The 24296-nt window shown below is 45.1% G+C and overlaps 1 protein-coding gene across 2 annotated transcripts in view; it reads right to left on the bottom strand.

The window, feature by feature from the left end:
- The window catches only part of rabggtb (Rab geranylgeranyltransferase subunit beta), a 44131-nt gene extending 20492 nt beyond the window's left edge, over positions 1-23639 (bottom strand). The window contains exons 1-4 of one of the 2 annotated variants that reach the window (XM_072574863.1): positions 23565-23639; positions 19163-19270; positions 16306-16503; positions 7886-7991 (exon numbers count right to left, since the gene is read on the bottom strand). In XM_072574863.1, the coding sequence (XP_072430964.1) occupies positions 7886-7991; positions 16306-16503; positions 19163-19270; positions 23565-23567 (415 nt within the window). In that variant the 5' untranslated portion in view covers positions 23568-23639. Of the gene's footprint in view, positions 1-7885; positions 7992-16305; positions 16504-19162; positions 19271-23510 lie in introns of both variants that reach the window. The other variant, XM_072574862.1, reaches the window with a different exon arrangement.
- Positions 23640-24296: the final 657 nt, after the last annotated feature.

Below are 24296 nucleotides of genomic sequence, written 5' to 3' on the forward strand. Positions count from 1 at the left end.
CTCCAACTGCAGGACTTCCTCAGGGTCATGTCCTGGGCATAACTTCAAAATTTGTAGATACTTTAAAACACCTTCAGTTGCTTCATCAATGACCTTTGCTCCAACATAACGTCAGAAGTGGAGATGACTTCACAATATTCAGCATCATTCAGGACTCCTCAGATACTGAAGCAGTCTGTGTTCAAATTCAACAAGAACTGGAGACTTGGGCTGGTAAGTGTCAAGTAACATTAACACCACTCAAATACCAGGCAATGACCATCACTAATAAGATACAATCTAACCATTACCACTTAACGTTTAGTCGTGTTCACATCCAGTAGGTCACCACTGACCAGAGAGTGAACTGGACTTAGCATTTAAATACAGTGGCTCTATGAATAGGTCAGAAGCTAGAAATACTGCAGCAAGTAACCCACTCCTAACACCCTGAAGCCTGTCCACCATCCACAAGGCACAAGTCAGGAGGGGATGGGAACCTAAATTGCAATTCTACTGTCCAGGAGGTTGAGATTAGTGAGGTCATGAAAACAGTTTCAAGGTTGCAAGAGGGACAGGAATGGCTCGATAGAGCAGGGACAGGAATGGTTGTTGCAGGTTCCAGGATTTAGATGTTTCTAAAAGATGGTAAAAGAGGGGGAGGTGTGGCATTGTTAGTCAAAGACAGTGTTATGATAGCATAAAGGATGTTTGAGGACTCGTCTTCTGAGGTAGTATGGGCAGAGGTTAGAAACAGTAAAGGAGAGGTTACCCTGTTGGGAGTTTTCTATAGGCCTCCGAATAGTTCCAGAGATGTAGAGGCAAGGATAGCAAAGATGATTCTGGAAGGGAGCAAGAGTAACAGAGTAGCCATTATGGGGCTTTAACTTTCCAAATATCGATTGGAAATATGATAGTTCAATAGGTCAGATGGGTCAGTTTTTGTCCATTGTGTGCAGTTTTGTCCATTCCTGACGCAGTATATAGACAGGCCAACCAGGGGTGAGGCCACATTGGATTTGGTGCTGGGTAATGAACCCAAGCAGGTGTTAGATTTGGAGTAGGTGAGCACTTTGATGATGGTGACCACAATTCAGTTATGTTTACTTGAGCGATGAAAAGAGATTGGTTTATACCACAGGGCAAGAGTTATAGCTGGGGGAAAGGCAATCATGAAGTGGTTAGGCAAGATTTAGGATTTATAGGATGGGGAAGCAAACTGCAGGAGATGGGCATAATTGAAATATGGAGCTTATTCAAGGAACAGCTACTGCATGTCCTTGATAAGTATGTACCTGTTAGGCAGGGAGCAAGTGGTCGAGTGAGGGAGCCGTGGTTTTCTATAAAAGTCAAGAGGAAGAAGGCGGCTTGTTAGGATGAGATGCAATGGCTCAGTTAGGGCACTTGAGAGTTACAAGTTAGCAAGGAAAGACTGAAAGAGAGAGCTAAGAACAGCTAGGAGAGGACTTGAGAAGTCATTGGCAGATAGGATCAAGGAAAACCCAAGGCTTTCTATAGGTATATCAGGAATAAAAGAATGACGAGAGTAAGCTTATGGCCAATCAAAGATAGTAGTGGGAAGTTGTGCCGAGAGTCCAAGGAGATAGGAGAAGCTCTAAGTGAACATTTTTTGTCATTATTCACACTAGAGAAAGACAATGTTGTCGAGGGGAATACTGAGATACAGGTTACTAGACTAGACAAGATTTGAGGTTCACAAGGAGGAAGTACTAGCAATTCTGGAAAGTGTAAAAATAGATAAGTTCTATGGGCCAGATGGGATTTATCCTAGGATTCTCTGGAAAGCCAGGGAGGAGATTGCAGAGCCTTTGGCTTTGATCTTTACATCATCATGGTCTACAGGAATAGTGCCAGAAGACTGGAGGATAGCAAATGCTATTCTCGTGTTCAAGAAGGGGAGTAGAAACAACCCTGGTAATTATAGACCAGTGAACATTATTTCGGCTGTGGGTAAAGCATTGGAAAAGGTTACAAGACATGGAATTTGTATTCATCTAGAAAGGAATAAGTTGATATGGGATAGTCAACACTGTTTTGAGAGGGGTAGGTCATGCCTCACAAACCTTATTGAGTTCTTTGAGAAGGTGACCAAACAGGTGGAGGAGGGTAAAGTGGTTGATGTGGTGTACATGGATTTCAGTAAGGCGTTTGATAAGGTTCCCCACAGTAGGCTATTGCATAAAATATGGAAGCATAAGATTGCGAGTGATTTAGTGGTTTGGTTCAGAAATTGGCTAGCTGAAAGATGGTAGAGGGTGGTGGTTGATGGGATATCTTCATCCTGGAGTTTAGTTACAAGTGGTGTTCTGCAAAGGTCAGTTTTGGGGCCACTGCTGTTTGTTATTTTTATATGTGACTTGGATGAGGATGTAGAAGTCATAGAGTCATAGAGATATATAGCACAGAAACAGACCCTTCGGTCCAAATCGTCCATGCCGATAAGATATCCCAACCCAATCTAGCGCCACTTGCCAGCACCTGGCCCATATGCCTTCAAACCCTTCCTATTCATATACCCATCCAGATGCCTTTTAAATGTTGCAATCATACTAGCCTCCACCACTTCCTCTGGCAGCTCATTACAGGAAATGCATCCAGGGAATTTATTTGGGTTGAACTGAGAAATAAGAAAGGGATGATCACCTTATTGGGATTGTATTATAGACCCCCTAATAGTCAGAAGGAAATTGAGAAACAAATTTGTAAGGAGATCTCAGTTATCTGTAAGAATAATAGGGTGGTTATGGTAGGGGATTTTAACTTTCCAAACATAGACTGGGTCAGCCATAGTGTTAAGAGTTTAGATGGAAAGGAATTTGTTAAGTCTGTACAAGAAAATTTTCGGATTCAATATGTGGATGTACCTACTAGAGAAGGTGCAAAACCTGACCTACTCTTGGGAAAAAAGGCAGGGCAGGTGACTGAGGTATCAATGGGGGAGCACTTTGGGGCAGCAACAATAATTCTATTAGATTTAAAATAGTGATGGAAAAGGATAGACCAGATCTAAAAGTTGAAGCTCCAAATTGGAGGAAGGCCAATTTTGACCGTATTAGGCAAGAATTTTCGAAAGCTGATTGGGGGCAGATGTTCGCAAGTAAAGGGATGGTGAAAAATGGGAAGCTTTCAGAAATGAGATAACGAGAATCCAGAGACAGTATATTCCTGTTCGGGTGAAAAGGAAAGGCTGGTAGGTATAGGGAATGCTGGATGACTAAAGAACGCCACTCCCCCTCCTCCCTTGCCTCCCTTTCTATCCTTCTTATAGCATTTGCATCCTGGAACATTAAGCTGCCAGTCCTGTCCATCCCTGAGCCATGTTTCTGTAATTGCTATGATATCCCAGTCCCATGTTCCTAACCATGCCCTGAGTTCATCTGCCTTCCCTATTAGGCCTACTGCATCGAAATAAATGCAGTTTAATTTATCAGTCCTACCTTGTTCTCTGATTTGTCCCTGTCCGTTTGACTCGCTTCTTTGCTCAACTGTACCAATCTCAGATTGACCTCTTTCCTCACTATCTCCATGGATCCCACTCCCCTCCCCTCCACCCACCTTAATAGTTTAAATCCTCCTGAGCAGCTCCAGCAAATCTCCCTGACAGTATATCAGTCTCCTTCCAATTCAGGTGCAATCAGTCCTTCTTGTACAGGTCACTCCTACCCTAGAAGAGATACCAGTGATACAAAAATATGAATCCTTCTCCCCTGCACCAGCTCCTCAGCCATGCATTCATCTGCTCTATTCTCCTAATCCTACCCTCACTAGCTCACAGCACAGGGAGTAATCCAGAAATTACTACCCTCTAGGATCTCCTTTTCAAATTCCTGCCAAACACACTATATTCTCTCTTCAGAATATCATCCTTTTCCTTTCCCATGTCGTTGGTTCCAATGCGTATAATAACCTCCTGCTGGCCCCTCTCCCCTTTCAGAACATTCTGCACCCTCTCTGAGACATCCTTGATCCTGGCATCAGGGAAGCAACCCATGATTCTGATTGTTCGCTGCTGGCCACAGAAACATCTGTCAGCGCCTCAGACTAGAGAGCTCTCTAACACAACTGATCTCTTGGAAGCCGACATACCCCTCGTTGCATTAGAGCCAGTCTCAATACCAGAAACTTGGCTGTTCGTGGTACATTCCCCTCAGAATCCATCACCCCTACATTTTCCAAAACAGCAATACCTGTTTGAAACAGGGATAGCCACAGAAGACTCCTGCACTGCCTGCATTCCTCTCTTACCTTTCCTGGAGTTAACCCATCTATGTGACTGTATCTGCAACTTTTCTCCCTTCCTATAACTGCCATCCATCACATCCCCTTGCTCTTGTAAATTTCTCATTGCCTTTAACTGTCTCTCCAACCGATCCATTCAATCTGATAAGATTTGCAACCGACAGCATTTATTGCAGATATAATCCTCAGTAACACGGAAACTCTCCCTAAACTCCCACATCCGACAAAAAGAGCATATCACTCTACAAAAGGGCCATTTTTGCTTCTTCCAATCTACAGACCCAGAAAATAGCAGTCTCATTCCTCTACAAAACACTCCTCCAGGCCAACTTAATACTTATGGCTTATATTTTTAAGTTTAATCAAGAGACATATCTCAATAAAACATAATCAAGAGACAACCCACTCTACTCACTACTGCAGACTTACTCTAAGGCCACACTTAAAAATATTCACTTATCTGTTTCTGTGCTGTGATCTTTCCCAAACAGGTTCCTCCAAGACCAGTTGTGAATTTCACTCTGTTAATTTTCCCAGATGCACTCTGATGTCCAGCAATACATGAATTCAAACAGCAAAGGCAGTAACTGCGCAGGTTCACTGCTAACTGTGTCAGTTAGCAGCATGGGTTTCTTTCTCTCTCTATCTCTCTCCTGCACTGACTGACCATGTGCTGCCTTTGTCTGTTTCTCTCCCTTTTAAAAGTGCCGTTGTTTTTATTTTTTTTCTCCAAACTTCCAAAACAATGTAGCAGTATATAAAACATTAATTGCTGCTTCTGGAATTCGAGGAAATCACTGCCAGCACCTAAAATACTTCAAAAAAGAAGCAGTCTGTTACAGCCAGATGGGTTAGTAAATTTGCAGATGACACTAAGCTCAGTAGAGTTCTGGATTGTGCCAAAGGATGTTGCAGGTTACAGAGGAACATAGATACACTGCAGAGCTGGGCTGAGGGGTGCCAAATGGAGTTTAATGTGGAAAAGTGTGAGGTGATTCACTTTGGAAGGAGTAACAGGAATAAAGAGTAGTGTATTTATGTCAAGATTCTTGGCACTGAAGATGAGCACAGAAATTTCGATGTCCATGTACATAGATTGTTGCCATCCAGGTTGATAAGAGTTGTTAAGAAAGCATATGGTGTGTTAGCTTTTATTGGTAGAGGGATTGAGTTTCAGAGCCATGAGATCATGTTGCAGCTGAACAAAACTCGATCCAGCCGCACTTGGATAATTGTGTTCGGTTCTGCTCACCGCATTATCGGAAGGACATGGACGCTGTGGAAAGGGTTCAGAGGAGATTTATTAGGATGTTGCCTTGTATGGAGGGAAGGTCTTACAAAGGAAAGGCTGAGGGACAGGAGGCTCTTTTCCTTAGAGAGGTGGTGGTTGAGGGATGACTTAATTGAGACATAAGATAATCAGAGGGATAGATGGGGTAGATAGTGAGAGCTTTATTCCTCGGATGGGTTGGCTAGCATGAGGGGACATAGCTTACGAACAGATATCAGAGGTATTCAGAGTAGTAGGGCCGTGGAATGCCCTGCCTATAACAGTAGTAGACTCACCAACTTTAAGGGCACTTAAATGGTCATTGGATAAACATATGGATGAAAACATAATATTGTTGGTTAGATGGGCTTCAGATTGTTGCGCCAACCGGTGGAACTATCGAGGGCCGAAGAGATTGTACTGCACTGTAATGTTCTATGTTCTAGGAGTGTGATGGAATATTCCCAACCTGCCTGAATGACAGCAACTCCAACAACACTCAAGAAGTTTGACATCATTCAAGAAAAAGCAGCCTACTCGGATTGGCACTACATCTACAAACATCTACCCTGTCCACCACTGATGCTCAGGAGCAACAGTGTGTACCACATACAAGATGCTCTGCAAGAGTCACCAAAGGTCCTTAGACAGCACTTACCAAACCCATTACTACCATCTAGAAGGATAAAGGCTGCAGATACAAGGGAACACCACCACCTGTAATTTCTGCTCGAGGTCACTCATTATCCTGAGATGCCAGTATATTGCTGCTCCTTTAGTGTCAATAGGTCAATATTCAAAGTTTGGGAGAAGATTTGTAGCTCGGGCACTCGTTGTTGTGGTTCTGTTCGCCGAGCTGGGAATTTGTCTTGAAAACGTTTCATCCCCTGTCTAGGTGACATCCTCAGTGCTTGGGAGCCTCCTGTGAAGTGCTTCTGTGCGGTTTCCTCCGGCATTTATCCACAGACTCTATCAACAAACACATCGACCTGGACCCAATAAACCGGCAACTACAGCGGACTGCTGGAACTGACAACCGGAAGCGGCAGATTCAAACCACTACAAATGGCGGAGGAAAGATCACAAAAGCACTTCACAGGAGGCTTCCAAGCACTGAGGATCACCGAGACAGGGGATGAAACGTTTGCAAGACAAATTCCCAGCTCGGCGGACAGAACCACAACAATGGGTCAATATCCTAGAATTCCCTCCCTAACCGCATTGTTGACTACCAAACAGCACATAGACTGTAGTGGTTCAAGATGCTATTGCACATCTCACTTTCTCAAGGGCAACTTGGAATGGGCAATAAATGCTGGTCCAGCCAGGACAGGTCATGTCCCACAGGTGATTTTTTTTTAATTCTCAAACTAGCATGGGGATTTCAATACTATCCTCTGGATTACTAATGAAGGGCTTCGACCCTGTCAGTCGAAGTAACACAACACAATGACACCATGACAAAGCAGCTGAGCAAAGCAACATTTGCTATACATATTCATATATGGCTAAAGTAAAACCCACATGACTTCCCAATTTCCAGATTCAAAATCATGCTACACCGTGACTAAATCAGTGAGGACCACAGACTGAGGCACGATGACTTGCAAATATGCAAGATGTACATGGAGTTCCATTTGCTACAGTTCCACACAGCTGACAACAAAGTTACAGCTCAGGAAATAAAAGAGATAGTAGCAGCATGGATCCAGAATTGGCTGTGAGATAGGAAATAGACAGTAATGGCTAATGGATGCTTTTTTAGGCTGGAGGAATGCTTGCCCTGGAGTTCCCTAGAAATCACGCTTTTTCTGACATGTATGAATAAGCCTGATCTTTGTGCCCTGGGCATAATTCCAATGTTTGCAGATACTTCAAACAGTGGAAGCATTGTAAACTTTGGACAAGATAGTGTGGAATTTCAAAAGGACATTGAGATGTTGGTGGAATGGGTGGACAAGTGACAAATGAAATTAAGCGAAGAGAAATGTGACAGACAGTGGAGAGCTTGCGGAGTTCACTATCTCAGAATGCAGTCAAAGCCAAAACATTGTTTCAAGAAGGAATTTGATACAGCACTTGGGGCTAAAAGAGTGTGGGAAGAAAGCAGGAACAGGCTATTGAATTGGACATGACCATAATGGAATGACAGAGCTGCCTTGAAGAGCCAAATGGCCTGCTCCTGCCCCAATTTTATATGCTCTCTGAGCCCATTGAGCAAAATGGCCTTAGTTTGTGTTGTAAATATTGCGCAAATTGATTCCTCCATCAATTCCACAAATCAACTTATGTAGGTGCACCAAAACTACTGCTAAATGCAATGTTGGTTTAGAATATTATAGTTCATACAAACCCTGTGCACCAGGAGAAACATACCCCACTTGTCACCAGCAAAGGAACCATCATCTTGTTGGAGGCCTTTAACATATTCAATAACTTTATTAACATCAATGACATGAAGACTATCATAGAGAGAGAGGATCTAGATTAAAAGAAACATATTATAGTTACTGAAGTAGTAGCAATTATCATACATATTCACAGTGCTTTTTAACACAGTAGAACTTCCAAAAACACTTTGCTAGACACAATCAGACTCAATTTAGGGTTAGCGATAGTCTTATGGTATTATTGCTAGTCTGTTAATCCAGAGACCCAGTTAATGTTTTGGGGTGCCGGATATGAATCCTGCCATAGCAGATGGTGAAGTTTGAGTTTGATGGTGCAAATATTTTCCAAAAAAATGGAATTTGAATCCATTAAAAAATCTGGAGTAAAAACGACCATGAATCCATTGTCAACTAATGTACTGAAGGAAAGGAACCCGTGATCTTCACTTGGTCTGGAGTACGTATGAGTGGTGGGCAATAAACACTGGCCTAACCAACAACATCCTCATCCCATTAATGAATTTTTTAAAAAGGACAAATAATTGAGCCAGCAACACATCAATTTTGATAGTTAAGTTTCAAAGGGGGTGGGGGGGGGGGAAGAAAGAGAGTACATGCCCTCAGCAACTTCACAGAAATTGAAAGCAATACATTCTCCCCAAACCAACTCTCAGCATGTTCAAGAGCTAAGTTCATATGATGCTTTTTAAAAGGTAAAGTAACATTTTGAGCAATGGGAGAGAATTCTGTGATGAAGTGAGGTGAGTGAAGCAGGGCAGGGTTTAGAAAACTATAGGCTCTGGCACTGAAGTACAGAAGAGAGAAAGGTCGCATAGGAAGCTGGAATCTAAAAGCATCCATGGGAAGAGAAGATTTGAGCAAACTGAAACAGAGATCAGGATGAATGGCGAGAATTAGAGAAGGAGTTCTTGAAGAGAATTGTACTCAGCACAGGATTGTAATTACACAACCAAATTTGGAGAAAGGAAGTTACACAGCAAATGTCTGGACAAACCAGGATTGTCATATTAGAGACTGGAATTTGGACTGAATGCTCTGACAAAAGATTACAGATATGAAACATTAACACTATTTTTCTGTCCGCAGATGTCACCAGATCTGCTGAGTACTTCTAGCATTTTCTGTTACTAGAACAGAGTAATTCGATCACTTTTTAAAATATGGATCATTGTTATTACAATAGAGCAATCAAATTACATCAGATAGGATGGGATTGGATAGAATTAGTCACATGGAAAAAGTTGGGTCAATTAGGAAGAGACCAGCTTTGAAGTGGCAATCAAGTGTCTAGGGGGAGGAGAAAATGTTGTTTACATGGTATACATGGACTTTCAGAAAGTGTTTGAAACAGTACCACACAAGATACCTGTGAGGAAAGTGATAGGTCATGCTACAAAAGGGACAGAAGTAACAGTGAGCAGAGCTTCATCAAGGGAGGTTGCTATATCTGACAAATCTGTAACAATTCATTGAGGTGGTAATGAGTAAATTAGACACAGAAGATGTGGATGCGATCTGTTTGGATTTCCAGAAGGCCTTTGACAAGATGCCTCACAGGAGGTTGCTAAATAGGACAAGAGCCTATGATGTTAAAGGTAAGGTACCGTCATGGATGAGGGATTGACTGTCTGACAGAAGGCAGAGAGTGGGGATAATGGGGTCTTTTTCAGTATGGCAGCTGGTGACTTGTGGATTTCTGCAGCAATGTTGGAACAAACTACTATTCATGTTATACAACAGCAATCTGGAAGAAGGAACTGAGGGTGTTGTTGCTGAGTTTGCAGATGACAAAGAGGGGCAGGTAGTTTTGTGGAAGCAGGGAGGCTGCAGAAGGACTTGGATAGGCCGGGAGATTTGGCAAAGAAGTGACGGATGGAATACAATGTAGAAAATTGAGGTTATGCACTTTGGTTGAAAGAATACAGGCATAGACTTTTTTTTTACAAACAGGGAAAGGCTTCAGAAATCTGAAGCACAAAGGGACTTGGGAGTCCTAGTTCAAGATTCCCTTATGGTTAACATACTGGATCAGCTGGCAGCTTGGAAGTCAAATGCAATGTTAGCATTCATTTTAAGAGGGCTAGAGTAAGAGAGCAGAGAAGTACTGCTAAAGCTGGAAAAGACTCTGGTCAGACTGCATTTGGAATATTGTGAGCAGTTTTGAGCCCCACATTTAAAGGGAGGACGTGCTAGTTTTGGAGAGGATCCACAGGAGGTTCACAATGATCCTGGGGGTGAAGAGCTTGTCAGATGAGGAGTTGCTGAGGACTCTGGGTCTGTATTCAAAGGTGCTTAGAAAGTTAAAGGGGGTTCTCATTGAAACTTACACAGTACTGAGGGGCCTGGATAGAGTCGATGTGGAGAAAATGTTTCCAGTACTCAGACGAGGGCACAGCCTCAGAAAGGGATGAACTTTTAGAGAAGGAGGAATTCCTTCAGCTCAAGGCTGCTGAATCTGAGGAATTGAGTGTATTTAAGACAGTGATAGATAGGTTCTTCATCAATATGGGGATCAAGGGTTACATAGAAAAGGGAGGAAAATGGGGTTGAGGATCACATCATCTTGATTTCATGACAGAACAGACTTGATGGGCCAAATGGCACAATTCTGCTACTCTATTTCATGGCCTTATGGGTCAATATTGGGACCCTTGCTTTTCTTGATATATGGTGTGCAAGTGGCACTAACCTTGGAAGAACTGTATGCTGCCAGGACAGTTATGGAACTCCAAAAAGACAATGAAGTTAGTGGAGTGGATGAATAATGGCAGATGAGAATCAAAGCAGAAACCTGAGAAGTGATGAACTTTCATTGAAAGAACATTGAAAGGTACAATAAAAAAGGTGTGGGATTCTAAACTGGGTGTGGAAGCAGAGAGATCTGGCTGTATGTGTGCACAGATCAGTGAAGGTAGAATAGATGGAGAGGTTAATAAAACAGACCAGGTCTACATGAGAATACATAAAGATGGCTGGTTCCTTCCCTAAGGTTGGAGAGTTCCAAACTAGAGGACATAATTTTAAAGTGAGAGGAGAAAGGCTTAAAAAGGACCCAAGGGGCAATGTTTTCCACATAGGGGGTGATTCATATGCAGAATAAACTGCCAGAGGAAGTAATGGATGCAGGCACAGTTACAACATTTAAAAGACATTTGGGCAGGTACATGGATAGGAAAGGTTTAGAGGGATATGAGTCAAATGCCGACAAATGGGACTCATTTAATTTGGGGAACTTGGTCAGCATGGACATGTTGGACCAATGGTTTTGTGTCCGTGCTATATGACTCAATAACATTAGTGAACCAGACAGGCTTTTCCAATAATCAACAATGGATTTGATTCATTAGACTCTTAATTCTAGATTTTTTATTGAATTCAAATACCACAATCTGCTGTGAGGGGATTTGAATCCTGATCCCTGGAATGTTACCTGGATTCTCTGGATTAACAATCCAGCGATAATACCACTAGGCCTCATGACTATTCTAGACACTCGTGAGAACTCATCTGGAATATGGTGAACAGCTGTGGTGCCACATTATCTGTAACACGCCAGTTGATTAGAAAGAGGGCAGAAGCAATTTCCAAGAATGGTTCCAGGAATGAGAAACTTCATTAATGAGGACAGAGTGAAGAAGTTGGGATCGTCTCCACGGACAGAAAGCAGCTAAAGGAGATTTGATAAAAGTTTTCAAAATCACAAGCAGGTAGGCAGTAAATAGGGAGCTGCTTCTGTTCAGAAAAGGAACAAGAGGGTATAGGCTTCAAATGATATGTAAATGAAACATGGGTGATGTGAGAAAACAAACTTTTTCACACAGTCAGTAGTTAGGATATGAAATGTACTGTCTGGAAATGTGGAAAAGCAGGTTCAATGGAATCATTCAAGGAGGCATTGGATGAATATTTAGATATAAATGGTGTGCAGGGTTATGAGGAAAAGACAGGAGATAGAACCAGTGCAAGCAGAATGGTCCGAATAGCCACCTCCTGCACCATATCAATTCTGAGATATCACTATCTCATAACTTCCCTGCCTTTTACAACATGATCATTAGCTCAAAACTGCACCATTCCACATGAGCAGCACTGTATTGTGGTTCAGAGGATTGAAAAATCTTGCTTTGCCAGTCTAGTCATGAAGCTTTTGTTTTTTTTACTCACCTGCTCCAGACAATAGGTAACCTGCTGTACTGAGTCACTAGAAGAGTGAGTCACAGAACAGGTTATCAATGAAGTTTTCCAGCATTCTCAGGATTCTACTCAGAGTATAAGCACAAACTACATGCTATATTTCAATATAACAATTTAACACTTCTTTGACGATTGGAGTGAAACTTCAACACACTGCCTCGTTTTTCAAGCATTCAATCACACACCATAAACCACATTAGCTCAATGACTTTTAGTTGTCCAGGACCTCCACAGAAAACAGATATTATATAAGTAAGTCTGGGTGCTTACTCCGCAGGCTGTAGGACCCTAAATGGGCACGCATTTAAGGTAAGAGGGAGGAAGTTGAAAGGAGGTGTGAAGGGCAAGTTTTTTTTAAAAACAGTGTGGTAGGTGTCTAGACGGACTGCTAGCGGCAATAGTGCTGTCCTGTTCTATGTCCTATGGATGCACAAGGATGCACAAGTTATTCCATTATTGACAGTTTTGAATAAAATCACAGCCTAAACATCCAAGCCAGACCAGTCAGGGGCATGTCACATAAAGGGTAGTGGAATTCAATGTTGAGACTGAAGAGATAGATAGGTATGTGGATGCATACATTCTGGGGGAGCATGAGGGGGATTATCAGTTCTAAATTCCGATAGATTTGTGTCAGGAAATGGTACTACATTAAATTTCAGATACAAGTCAATCATCATCCAATGAATATCAGAAAATACTTGAGGGAGGTAAATTACTTCTAACTGTAATTCAGGTACAAGTTGAAGGTCTCCCTAGGCATGCAGCAATCTGATGCAGGACACATAAGGGAGCAGCTCACAAAACATCTAAAGAAATTTCAAATTAATGGAAGCTGATTATTCAGTACATCTGCTCAACGTTGGTATTCACACTCCACATAACATGCAGGGATCTGTTCTGGGACCTCTGCTCTTTGTAATTTTTATAAATGACTTGGATGAGGAAGTGGAAGGGTGGATTAGTAAGTTTGCCGATAACACTGAGGTTAGTGGAGTGGTGAATCATGGAGAGAGTTGTTGTAGGTTGCAACAGAACATTGACAGGATGCAGATCAACCTGGAAAAATGTGCAGAGATTCATTTTGGAAAGTCAAATTTGAATACAGGGTCAAAGGCAGAATTCTTGGCAGTGTGGAGGAACAGAAGTCCATGTACATAGATCCGTCAAAGTTGCCACCCAAGTTGATAGGGTTGTTAAGAAGGTATATCTATGTTGGCTTTCATTAGCAGGGGAATTGAATTTAAGAGCCGTGAGGTTACGCTGCAGCTCTATAGAGCCCTGGTTAGACAAACTTGGAATATTGTGTTCAGTTCTGGTTGCCTCATTATAGGAAGAATGTGGAAGCTTTAGAGACAGTGCAGAGGAGATTTACCAGGATGCTGCCTGGACTGGAGGGTGTGTCTTATGAAGAAAGGTTGAAAGAGCTAGGGCTTTTCTGATTGGAGCGAAGGAGGATGAGAGGTGACTTGATAGAGGGGTACAAGATGATGAGAGGCATAGATAGTGTGAATAGTCAGAAACATTTTCCCGGGGAGAAATAGCTACCACAAGGGAGCATAATTTTAAGATGATTGGATGAAGATTTAGAGGAGATGTCAGAGATAGATTCTTTATACAGAGAGTGGTAGGTGCTCGGAATGTACTGCCAGCGGTGGGAGTAGAGTCAGATACATTAAGGATATTTAAGCAACTCTTGGATAGGCACATGGATGATAATAAAATGAAGGCTAAGTAATTTAGTCTGATCTCAGAGTAGGATAAAAGGTAGGCACAACTTCAAGGGCCGAAGGGCCTGTATTGTGCTGTACTGCTCTATGTTCTATGACTCTCACCCTTTTGACTCACGCCATCAGTACATTCTTCTATCCCTTATTCCCCCATATTCAACTTCCCTTGGAAGGTATTTTTGCTATTCAATTCAACCATTCCCCACATTCCACATTCTGACCACTGTCTATGCGTATGCTCCTCCTTACAGGAGATTTTAACCATCATAGGACCAGAAAAAAAAGAGTGTCCTCCTCATGGGCCAATTTAAAAGAAACAGAATGCAACCCAATATAAAAGACTGATAGCCAAAGAATGATATTGTTCCACAGAGGAAGTGAATCCCACTAACTCCTGTAATAACGAAACTTCCCCTGAGGAGTTGGGTCTATGTTCTCCAGAGGTAAAAACAATAACTGCAGATGCTGGAAACCAAATTCTGGATTAGTAATGCTGGAAGAGCACAGCAGCTCAGGCAGCATCCAACGAGCAGCGAAATCCAGAGTTTAGCGGCTTGAGAAATTATTTCATTGACAATTTACAGAATTCTTAAAGGGATCAACAGGGTAGATGCAGAAAGGTCTGAAACCAGGGAAAACAGTCTTAGAATAAAGGGCAAGCCATTTACAGGTAAGATGAGAAAGATTTTATTCAATCATCATCATCTGCTTCATTAATGAGCTTTTCTCTAACAGAAGATCAGTCATGGGATGTTCACTGATGACAGCAAAATGTTCAGCACCATTCCCAACTCCTCAGATACCAAAGCAGTTCATGTCCATATGCAGTAAGACCTGGAAATATCCAGGCATGGGCCAATAAGTGGCAAATAACACAGGCACCACATGATGCCATGCAATAACCATCTTCAACAACAGATAATCTAACCATTGCCTCTTGACATTGAATAACTCTTCTACAATTTGTGCTCATTCTAACAAGACTATTTATTTACACTGCACATATATAGAATTCTATATACACTGAAAGCATTTTCTCTTTACAGTCTCTCCAGCTCTCCGCCTCCTCTTTACATGATGTCTGCACCACTATCTTTTTGACTATCCTGTTAACCCAACAATCTAGAGTGATGCAGCTCCTGGGCTGCCTCCTTCACCGCCGCTCCCTCACCACCCGACGCCTGGAGGAAGAACGCCTCATCTTCTGCCTTGGAACACTCCAACCCCAGAGCATCAATGTGGACTTCACCAGTTTCCTCATTTCCCCTCCCCCCACCTTACCACAGTTCCAACCTTCCAACTCAGCACCATCCTCATGACCTGTCCTACCTGCCTATCTCCCTTCCTGCCTATCTGCTCCACCCTCCTCTCTGACCTATCACCTCATCTCCACCCCCATTCGCCTACTGTACTTTGCTACCTTCCCCCACCACCCCCTATTTTTCTCTCCACCCTGGAGGCTCCCTGCCTCTATTCCTGATGAAGGGCTTTTGCCCGAAACATCAACTTTCCTGCTCCTCGGATGCAGCCTGACCTGCTATGCTTTTCCAGTACCACTCTAATCTGAATGCAGTGAATGCTGAGGGGAGGAAGAGTTTCTTCACCCAGATAGTGGTGAACCAGTGGAGTTCCCTCACACAGAAAGCAGTTGAGGTCAAATTATTGAATGTTTTCAAGCAAGAGTAATATATATTTCTTAGGGTTATAGGGATCAAAGTGTATGGGGTGAAAGTAGGTAGAGTATTGAGTCAGATGATTAGCTATGGCAGAGCAGGCTTGAATGATCGAATGATCATATCCTGCTTCCATTCTCCATGTTTCCATGAAAGGAAACTTGAGGTTAGCTCTGTTGGGCTGAATGGCCTGTTTTCAAATGCAAGGAAATAGCACAAAGAACCACATTGTTTGTATATTGTTTAATTAGTAAACCATATCTTTTTCTCAATTAGATGTATAATGCAACATGACTAAAGTCACAAAGACAGCTAAATTTTTGCTCTACTGCAAGTAACAGTTTGGATGTAGGTTTGCTTGCTGAGCTGGTTCATTTCCAGACATTTCATTACCTTACTAGGTAACATCTTCAGTGGACCTCAGGCGAAGCAATGCTGAAAATTCCTGTTTTCTATTTACACAATTAAGTTTCTTTGGGTTGGTGATATCATTTCAAACATCACCAACCCAAAGAAACCCAAACACAAATAGAAAGCAGGAATTTTCAGCAATGCTTCACCCGAGGTCCACTGAAGATGTTACCTAGTAAGGTAACGAAACGTCTGGAAATGAACCTTCCAGCTCAGCAAGCAAACCTACATCCAAAACCTCAACCTGAGCTACAAACTTCTCAAAACTCGCAAGTAACAGTCATGGATTGAGTGATTAGCTGATTGGTCAGTACAGCACACACTAAAGCAACCACTTGAGATCACTTACAAATTGACAAAATGGCTATCAAACCTACCTGCACAGCGCTCAGGGTATAAAGGAGATGAGGATCATGGCCTATACTAGCTCCAACTCCCCCACAGTCATGCTGACACGACTTGACAAACTGTAGGATTTCCTCTTTGTTCATGCGATGCAGTTGCCCCATTAAGTCCATAACAGTCAGCCCCCAATAGATTCCACTCATCCTCAAATATTCTGACATGCAGTATTCCTAAAAGCAAAGCCAGAAAGAACATCAATGGTTAATCTGCAAACTCAATAGCTTTACTGTGACACCAAGTGAATCGTTAGAAAGTAGAACTGCAACATGCCCTCAGCAGATTTTTTTATACTGTCTCTAAACTGCCTGTTAGAGATGAAATAATTACATCAGTAAAGATGGGTTTACTTTTTTTTATTCATTTATATGACATGGGTTGGCTGGTTGGCCAGCATTTATTGCCCACTGAAAGGCTAGGCTTTTTCAGAGGGCATTCAAGAGTCAAGCACATTGTTATGGATCTGGAGTCACATATAGACCAGAGAAGGTAAAGAAGGAAGATTTCCTTCCTTAAAGGATATCAGTGAACCAGATAGTTACTTACAAGACTGAACAGTGATTATATAGCCACCATCAGAAGCTTTTAACACCAGATTTTTAGTGAATTCCATGTGACAAAAGATAATTTTGATTTAACCAAGTTTTGATTACATGGAACCACTGTTACAAAGGTGTTATTTCATTAAACTATCCATAGGATGCAGATCGCACTGAAATAGCTTGCATTTATTGCTTACTCTTAGCTTTTTTTTTATTCATTTGTGGGACTTGGGTATCACTGGCTGCCCAGCATTGATAAACCATCCTTATTTGCCCTTGGGAAGGTGGTGATGAGCTGCTTTCATGAATCGCTGCAGTCCACTTGCTGTGGGTTGATCCACAATGTTGATAGGGAGGGAATTCCAGGATTTTGACTCAACGACTGTGAAGGAATGGCGTATATTTCTAAGTCAGGGTGGTGAGTGGCTTGGAGGGGAACTTGCAAGAGGTGGTGTTCGCATGTACCTGTTGCCCTTGTCTTTCTAGATAGAAGTGGTCTTGGGTTTGGAAGGTGCTGTCTGAGGATCTTTGTTGAATTTGCTGCCTTTCATGTAGACTTTCGACTTGAACTGCTGTAGTTAATGTTGTGAAGAGGTCTCCTAAATGCTCGGAGATAGGGCATTCCTGCAACTTGAACCATCAATACTTAAGGAACAACTGAAAGTTGTTCAAAATAGTTACGTATTCTGACCTCTGACAGGAACTTGGGAGGTGGAACCTTGTCCTTCTAGGTATTAAAGGTCACAGATTAAACACAAGCCATTTTCTTTTGTACATTAAACCAATTCCTAGATTGAAAATTCCAAATGTTTTGTAATTGTTCTGGAATTTCCCAAGGCCCTTCCATTTACAGTATAGCTCACTCTCAAATTAGACCTCCCAAAATGCATCACCTCACGTTCACCCAGATTGAACTCCATCTGCTACTTCTCTGCACAACTCTCCAGTCTGTCTATATTCTTCTGTATTCTTTAATAGTCCCCTATGCTTTTGTTACTCCACCAATCTTCGTGACATCTTCAAACTTACTGATCAGAACACCAATGCACTCTTCCAGATCATTTATGTATATTACAAACAACAGTGGCCCCAGCACTGATCCTTGTGGAACACCACTGGTCACCTTTCTCCATTTCGAGAAACTCTCTTCAACTACTACTCGGTTTCCTGTTGCTCAACCAGTTCATTATCCACCTACCCTGCACACCATGTGACTTCACTTTCTCAATTAGTTTACCATGGGAAGCCTTATCAAATGCCTTACTAAATAAAGTCCATATATATGACATCTATGGCCCTTCCTTCATCTATTAACTTGGTCACTTCCTCAAAGAAGTCCAAAACTAAAAGACATTGGTTTAAGATGAGACAGGGAAGATTTAAAAGGGACCTTAGGAACAACTTTTTCTCACACTGAAGTGTATGCACAGAATGAACTGCCAGAGGAAGTGGTAGAGGAGAGTACAATTACAACATTTAAAAACCATTTGGACAGGTACATGGATAAAACAGGTATAGAAAGACGTGGACCAAATGCAGGCAAATGGACAGTTCAGTTTAGGAAATCTGGTTAACATGGAAGAGTTGAGCCAAAGGGTCTGTGGCCGTGCTGTATGACTCAATGAACGCCGCACAGTCAGGGTCAGCACAGATGGAATGCTGCACTGTTAAAGGCTCAATATTGAAGAAATACAGCACTTGACTGACAGATTCTTATAAAGGGAGCATTCACTACCAGTGAATAAGTACAAATGTTTACATCCTTGTCAGAGATGCTGTCATTCTGTTGAAACATTAAGTCAAGGCTTGGTTGGTCCTGTCAAGTGGATATAAGATCCCGCTGCACAAATAGCAGTATCTGATTTCATATTTATCTCTCTGAAAATTTCAATGCAACAGATCAAAAATTTCAAAACTGAGCGAGAGTTTACTTTTTACAAACTACTCTAATATAGGCTAAAAAGTTGAAATTGTGAAAATGCTGACTTGGAGGTCAGGAGCATATTTTTTAATTCACTCATATGACTGGGCATTACTGGCTGGGCCAGCATTCATTGCCCCGTCCTTAGTTGTCCCTTCAAAGATAGTGGTGAGCTGCCTTCTTGAACCATTGCAGTCCAAGTGCTGTAGGTCGATAAACATTGCAATTCTGGAAGGAATTCCAGGATTTGAACCAATAATAAAAGTGGATGAAGCAATCAACCATAATTGAATTGAATGACAGGACAAGCTGGAACACCTAAATTGTCTCCCCAATCCTATAGGCTTAAAAGGATATTTTTGTACCTACATAATCATCCTTCTTTGCTCCATATGAGGCAATGTAATCAGAATGTTTATCCAGTAATAGAACAGTGGGAGCATCAGCTTTGAGAACCACATCTTTCACTGGGGTGCCCTGTGAAATAAACAAATTAACCAGAAGTGTAAAGATCACAAAATACTACAGCGTGCACACATCAAAAAAGCAGCAGCCAGGGTAGAATGAGCTAATGTGACCGCACAGACTTGATATCTGGGCTAGGATAGTGCAATGGCTTACGTTACAGACCAGTTCCATATTGACTATAACCTGTCCTCTCTTGCGGAGCTCAGGTGAAATTAAAGTCAAATAGTATGCCATGATGCAAATATCATGCTGTTACATGATTCACCTCTCGCATGCAATCTGTATAAACAGGCTTTATACAAACAGAATGTGTATTTAAGCAGCTGGCAGAGGGTCAATACAAAGAAAAGTTCCATAATATGCCTATCCAAACATCTGTTTCCTCAGAAATTTCCCTTCCAGTCAGATCCTTCCATGTACCCACAGTTTATAAGCTAAACTTGTAGTTCCACTCTATTCCAGAAATTTCAAAGGTTTGAATGGGGATTTTGAAAGGAAATCAATTAAATCATTCCCAAAAAAGGAGTCCTGGACAAGGAAAAAAACCTTCAAATCAGAGCTGTGTTATTCAGTTTAATAGTTAATGTCTCAAGTATAAAAAGCAGTTTGAGCAGTGCAAGCCTAAATTCTGCAATTAGCTTCCTGAAGTGGCCTTCTACTTTAACTTGCACAGAACCCATAATACAAAACTAACCCTTTTGGGCTAAATGGCCATGCAAGTGTATATTCTCATGAGCTTACTCCTAACCTTCATTACTAGCCCTTCCTTCTACCCTTCTCTCTCGCACACTTACCAAGCTTCCCCTTAAACATTCTGGCATTTTCCATGGGAATGAGTTCATAATTTGTTTTGTTTATTCATTCATTGGATATGAGAGTTGCTGACAAGGGCCAACATTTATTGTCTATTCCTCACCACACACTGGGAACATGAGAAACTGCCCCTTCAGCCTGCTCCAATCAGATTGCCAAATTCCTTCTCAATTTTAAAAGACTTTGACCTGCTTGTACTGTACAGCCACGCCAAACTCTCAGCAGAATATTATCAACCCCAAATACAAACAGGGTATTCAACATCACAAAAGCAATCAAGGATGGTTCATGTAGACAGTTACAATGAAATCGCTATCTATCTGCATGGTGTAAATCATTGGTCTTTCTGTGTAAAGCCTGCTTCTTCCAAACTGGCCTGGGCAGCTCAATCAAAAGAATGATTCTGCTGGTGGCTAAGCAAGTGTAATAGAGGCTCTATCTGGTAACTCAGTGCTTACAAAATTACACCACTACCAGACAGATTAACAGCACAGCAACTGAGGAGGGTACTGAAAGGGACTTGAACATCCCAACACATTGTCCTCAACGCAGACATCACCCTTTGTATACCCCTTTTATTCCCACCCACACTCCTTTGTGCTCCTCTATTCCTTACCAGCTCCTGCTGCCTCCAACTAGTCCAAATCCTTTCTGAAGCTCAAGAGGCATTAAAGCCAAAAAGCTGGCATTAGCCTAACCACAATTAAACGTATAGTCAATGTGACATTTTGCAATGCTTCCCATTTATCAGCTTCAACTCTCATCTTTATGTTTATTTTTTGTTTACACAGAGTGATTCATGTGTAGAATGAACTGCAAGAGGAAGTGGTACATACAGGCACAGTTGCACCATTTAAAAGACATTTGGACAGGTACATAAATAGGAAAGGTTTGGAGGGTTATGGGCCAAATGCAGGCAAGTGGAACTAGTTTAGCTTGGGAACATGGACGGCATGCACGAATTGGGCCAAAGGGCCTGTTTCCATGTTGTAGGACTCTATCATGTTCCAGGAATCAAAGGCTGCCCTAAAGCAGTTTGGAGCCATTAAAAGGTCAATATTCAAAGTATGTTCATTTCCTTCCCTCACAAGCATTTTATCAAAATTGCAGCATGTTGCAAAGTAACTGACAGCCAATATTTGCAAGACATTGAAGAGAGATTGGATTGATTAGACCTATTTTCACGAGAGTCTAGAAAAATGGGGAGAGAATTTCTCATAACCCTATAAATTTTAACCGGACTAGACAAGGTAAACACAAGAAGAATGTGCCCAATGACCAGGGACTCCAGACACATGGGTCATAATCTAAGGGTTCAGGAAGCAAAGAGAAATTTCTTTATCCAGAGCGTGGGAATTCTCTGTCACAGCCGTTGAGGCCAAAGCATTAAACATCTTCAAGGAGTTAGATACAGTTCACTGGGCTAATGGAATCAAAAGGGCGTGGAGAAAGCAGGATCAGAGGGTTAATTCGCATGTTCAGCCATGATCGGACTGAACTGTAAAGCAGGTTCGAAGGGCACTCAGGGAGGAGGAAGGAGGGAGTGGGACGGGGGGCGAGGGGGGGGGAGACGGGACAGGGAGGAGGGGGGGGGGAGACGGGACAGGGAGGAGGGGGGGGGGAGACGGGACAGGGAGGAGGGGGGGGGGAGACGGGACAGGGAGGAGGGGGGGGGAGACGGGACAGGGAGGAGGGGGGGGGAGACGGGACAGGGAGGAGGGGGGGGGAGACGGGACAGGGAGGAGGGGGGGGGAGACGGGACAGGGAGGAGGGGGGGGGGAGACGGGACAGGGAGGAGGGGGGGGGAGACGGGACAGGGAGGAGGGGGGGGGAGACGGGACAGGGAGGAGGGGGGGGGGGGAGACGGGACAGGAGGAGGGGGGGGGGAGACGGGACAGGGAGGAGGGGGGGGGGGAGACGGGACAGGGAGGGGGGGGGGGGAGACGGGACAGGGAGGAGGGGGGGGGGAGACGGGACAGGGAGGAGGGGGGGGGAGACGGGACAGGGAGGGGAGGGGAGACGGGACAGGGAGGGGAGGGGAGACGGGACAGGGAGAGGGGGGGGAGACGAGACAGGGAGAGGGGGGGGAGACGAGACAGGGAGAGGGGGGGGAGACGAGACAGGGAGAGAGGGGGGGGGGGAGGACCAGGGAGAGGGGGGGGGGGGACCAGGGAGAGGAGCGGGGGGGGGGGGGGGACCAGGGAGAGGAGGGGGGGGGGGGGACCAGGGAGAGGAGGGGGGGGGGGGGGGACCAGGGAGAGGAGGGGGGGGGGGGACCAGGGAGAGGAGGGGGGGGGGGGGAGGACCAGGGAGAGGAGGGGGGGGGGGGGGAGGACCAGGGAGAGGGGGGGGGGGGGGGGGACCAGGAGAGGGGGGGGGGGGGGGGGGGACCAGGGAGAGGGGGGGGGGGGGGGGGGACCAGGGAGAGGGGGGGGGGGGGGACCAGGAGAGGGGGGGGGGGACCGGGGGGGGACCAGGGAGGGGGGGGGGAGGGGACCGGGGGAGGGGGGAGGGGAGGGGGGAGGGGGAGGGGACCGGGGGGGGGGGGGAGGGGACCGGGGGGGGGGGGGGGGAGGGGGGAGGGGGGAGGGGGAGGGAGGGGGTGAGGGGGGGGGGGAGGGGGGGGTGAGGAGGGGGGGGTGAGGGGGGGGGGGAGGGGGGGGTGAGGGGGGGGGGAGGGGGGGGTGAGGGGGGGGTGAGGGGGGGGGAGGGGGGGGGGAGGGGGGGGTGAGGGGGGGGTGAGGGGGGGAGGGGGGGAGGGGGGGAGGGGGGGGAGGGGGGGGAGGGGGGGGGAGGGGGGGGGGAGGGAGGGGGGGGGGGAGGGAGGGGGGGGGGGAGGGGGGGGGGGGGGGAGGGGGGGGGGGGGGAGGGGGGGGGGGGAGGGGGGGGGGAGGGAGGGGGGGGGGAGGGAGGGGGGGGAGGGGGGGGGAGGGAGGGGGGGGAGGGGGGGGAGGGAGGGGGGGGTGAGGGGGGGGTGAGGGGGGGGAGGGAGGGGGGGAGGGGGGGGGGAGGGGGGGGGGGGAGGGGGGGGGGGAGGGGGGGAGGGAGGGGGGGAGGGGACCGGGGGAGAGGGGGGGGGGGGAAACCAGGGAGGGGAGGGGGGGGGGAACCAGGGAGAGGGGGGGGGGGGGGAACCAGGGAGAGGGGGGGGGGGGAACCAGGGAGGGGAGGGGGGGGGGGAACCAGGGAGAGGAGGGGGGGGGGGAACCAGGGAGAGGGGGGGGGGGGAACCAGGGAGAGGGGGGGGGAACCAGGAGAGGGGGGGGGGGGGGGGAGAACCAGGGAGAGGGGGGGGGGGACCAGGGAGGGGGGGGGGGGGGACCAGGGAGAGGGGGGGGGTAGGGAGGGGTCACCAAGGTTGAGGACACTCTCCCCTCATTCCTACTCTCTCTCAGAATTTACTGCTTCAGCCGCAACCGTCCCCGTCCCCACCCACCGGGTTCCAGAACATTCCCCGCGCCGCCCGGTACCCGCCGCGCTCCTGCCTCACCATTCCGCCGCCCGGCTGCTGACTCTGCCCCGCACTCAGGGCCCCGACACCGCCCCGCACAGCTGTCCCCGTCACTGCCTGATCGCACTGCGGCTACTGCGCTTGCGTGCCAGCCCAACACTACCCTCTTCTGGCGGAAGCTAACTGTCATTGACTTGTGCAAGAGACAATGACAACACCAGGGAGAAGGTTTAATATCACACAGCACCAGGTTATAGTCCAACAGGTTTATTTGAAAGGACATGTTTTCGGAGCACTACTCCTCTGTCAGGTAGCTAGTGGAGCAGAATCAGAGGATGTAGAATTTATAGTAAAAGATGAAAGTGTCATACAATTGATGTGATGTATTGAACAAACCTAGATTGCTGTTAAGTTGGTATTTACATATTAATCATTTGAAACCTGCATCCCAGTTCTAAGTGATTAAAGACTGAACAGCAATCTAGAGGTTCAATGCATCTCATCAATTGCATGACATTTTAATATTTTACTGCAAATTCTGTGTCCTGTGACACCGCCACACTAGCTACCTGATAGAGGAGCAGCGCTCCTAAAGCATGTACTTTCAAATAAACCTGTTAGACTATAAATTAGTGCTGTGTGATTTTTTAACTTTGGCTGCCCCAGTCGAAGGCCGCTACCTTCACATCAACACGAGGGTGTAGGAAGGAGGGAGAGTTAAGGGGAATATTTTTCATCTGTATTCACAATGGAAAAAGACAATGTTGCTAA

Source organism: Chiloscyllium punctatum, chromosome 7, assembly GCF_047496795.1.
Source record: "Chiloscyllium punctatum isolate Juve2018m chromosome 7, sChiPun1.3, whole genome shotgun sequence".
Lineage (NCBI taxonomy): Eukaryota > Metazoa > Chordata > Chondrichthyes > Orectolobiformes > Hemiscylliidae > Chiloscyllium > Chiloscyllium punctatum.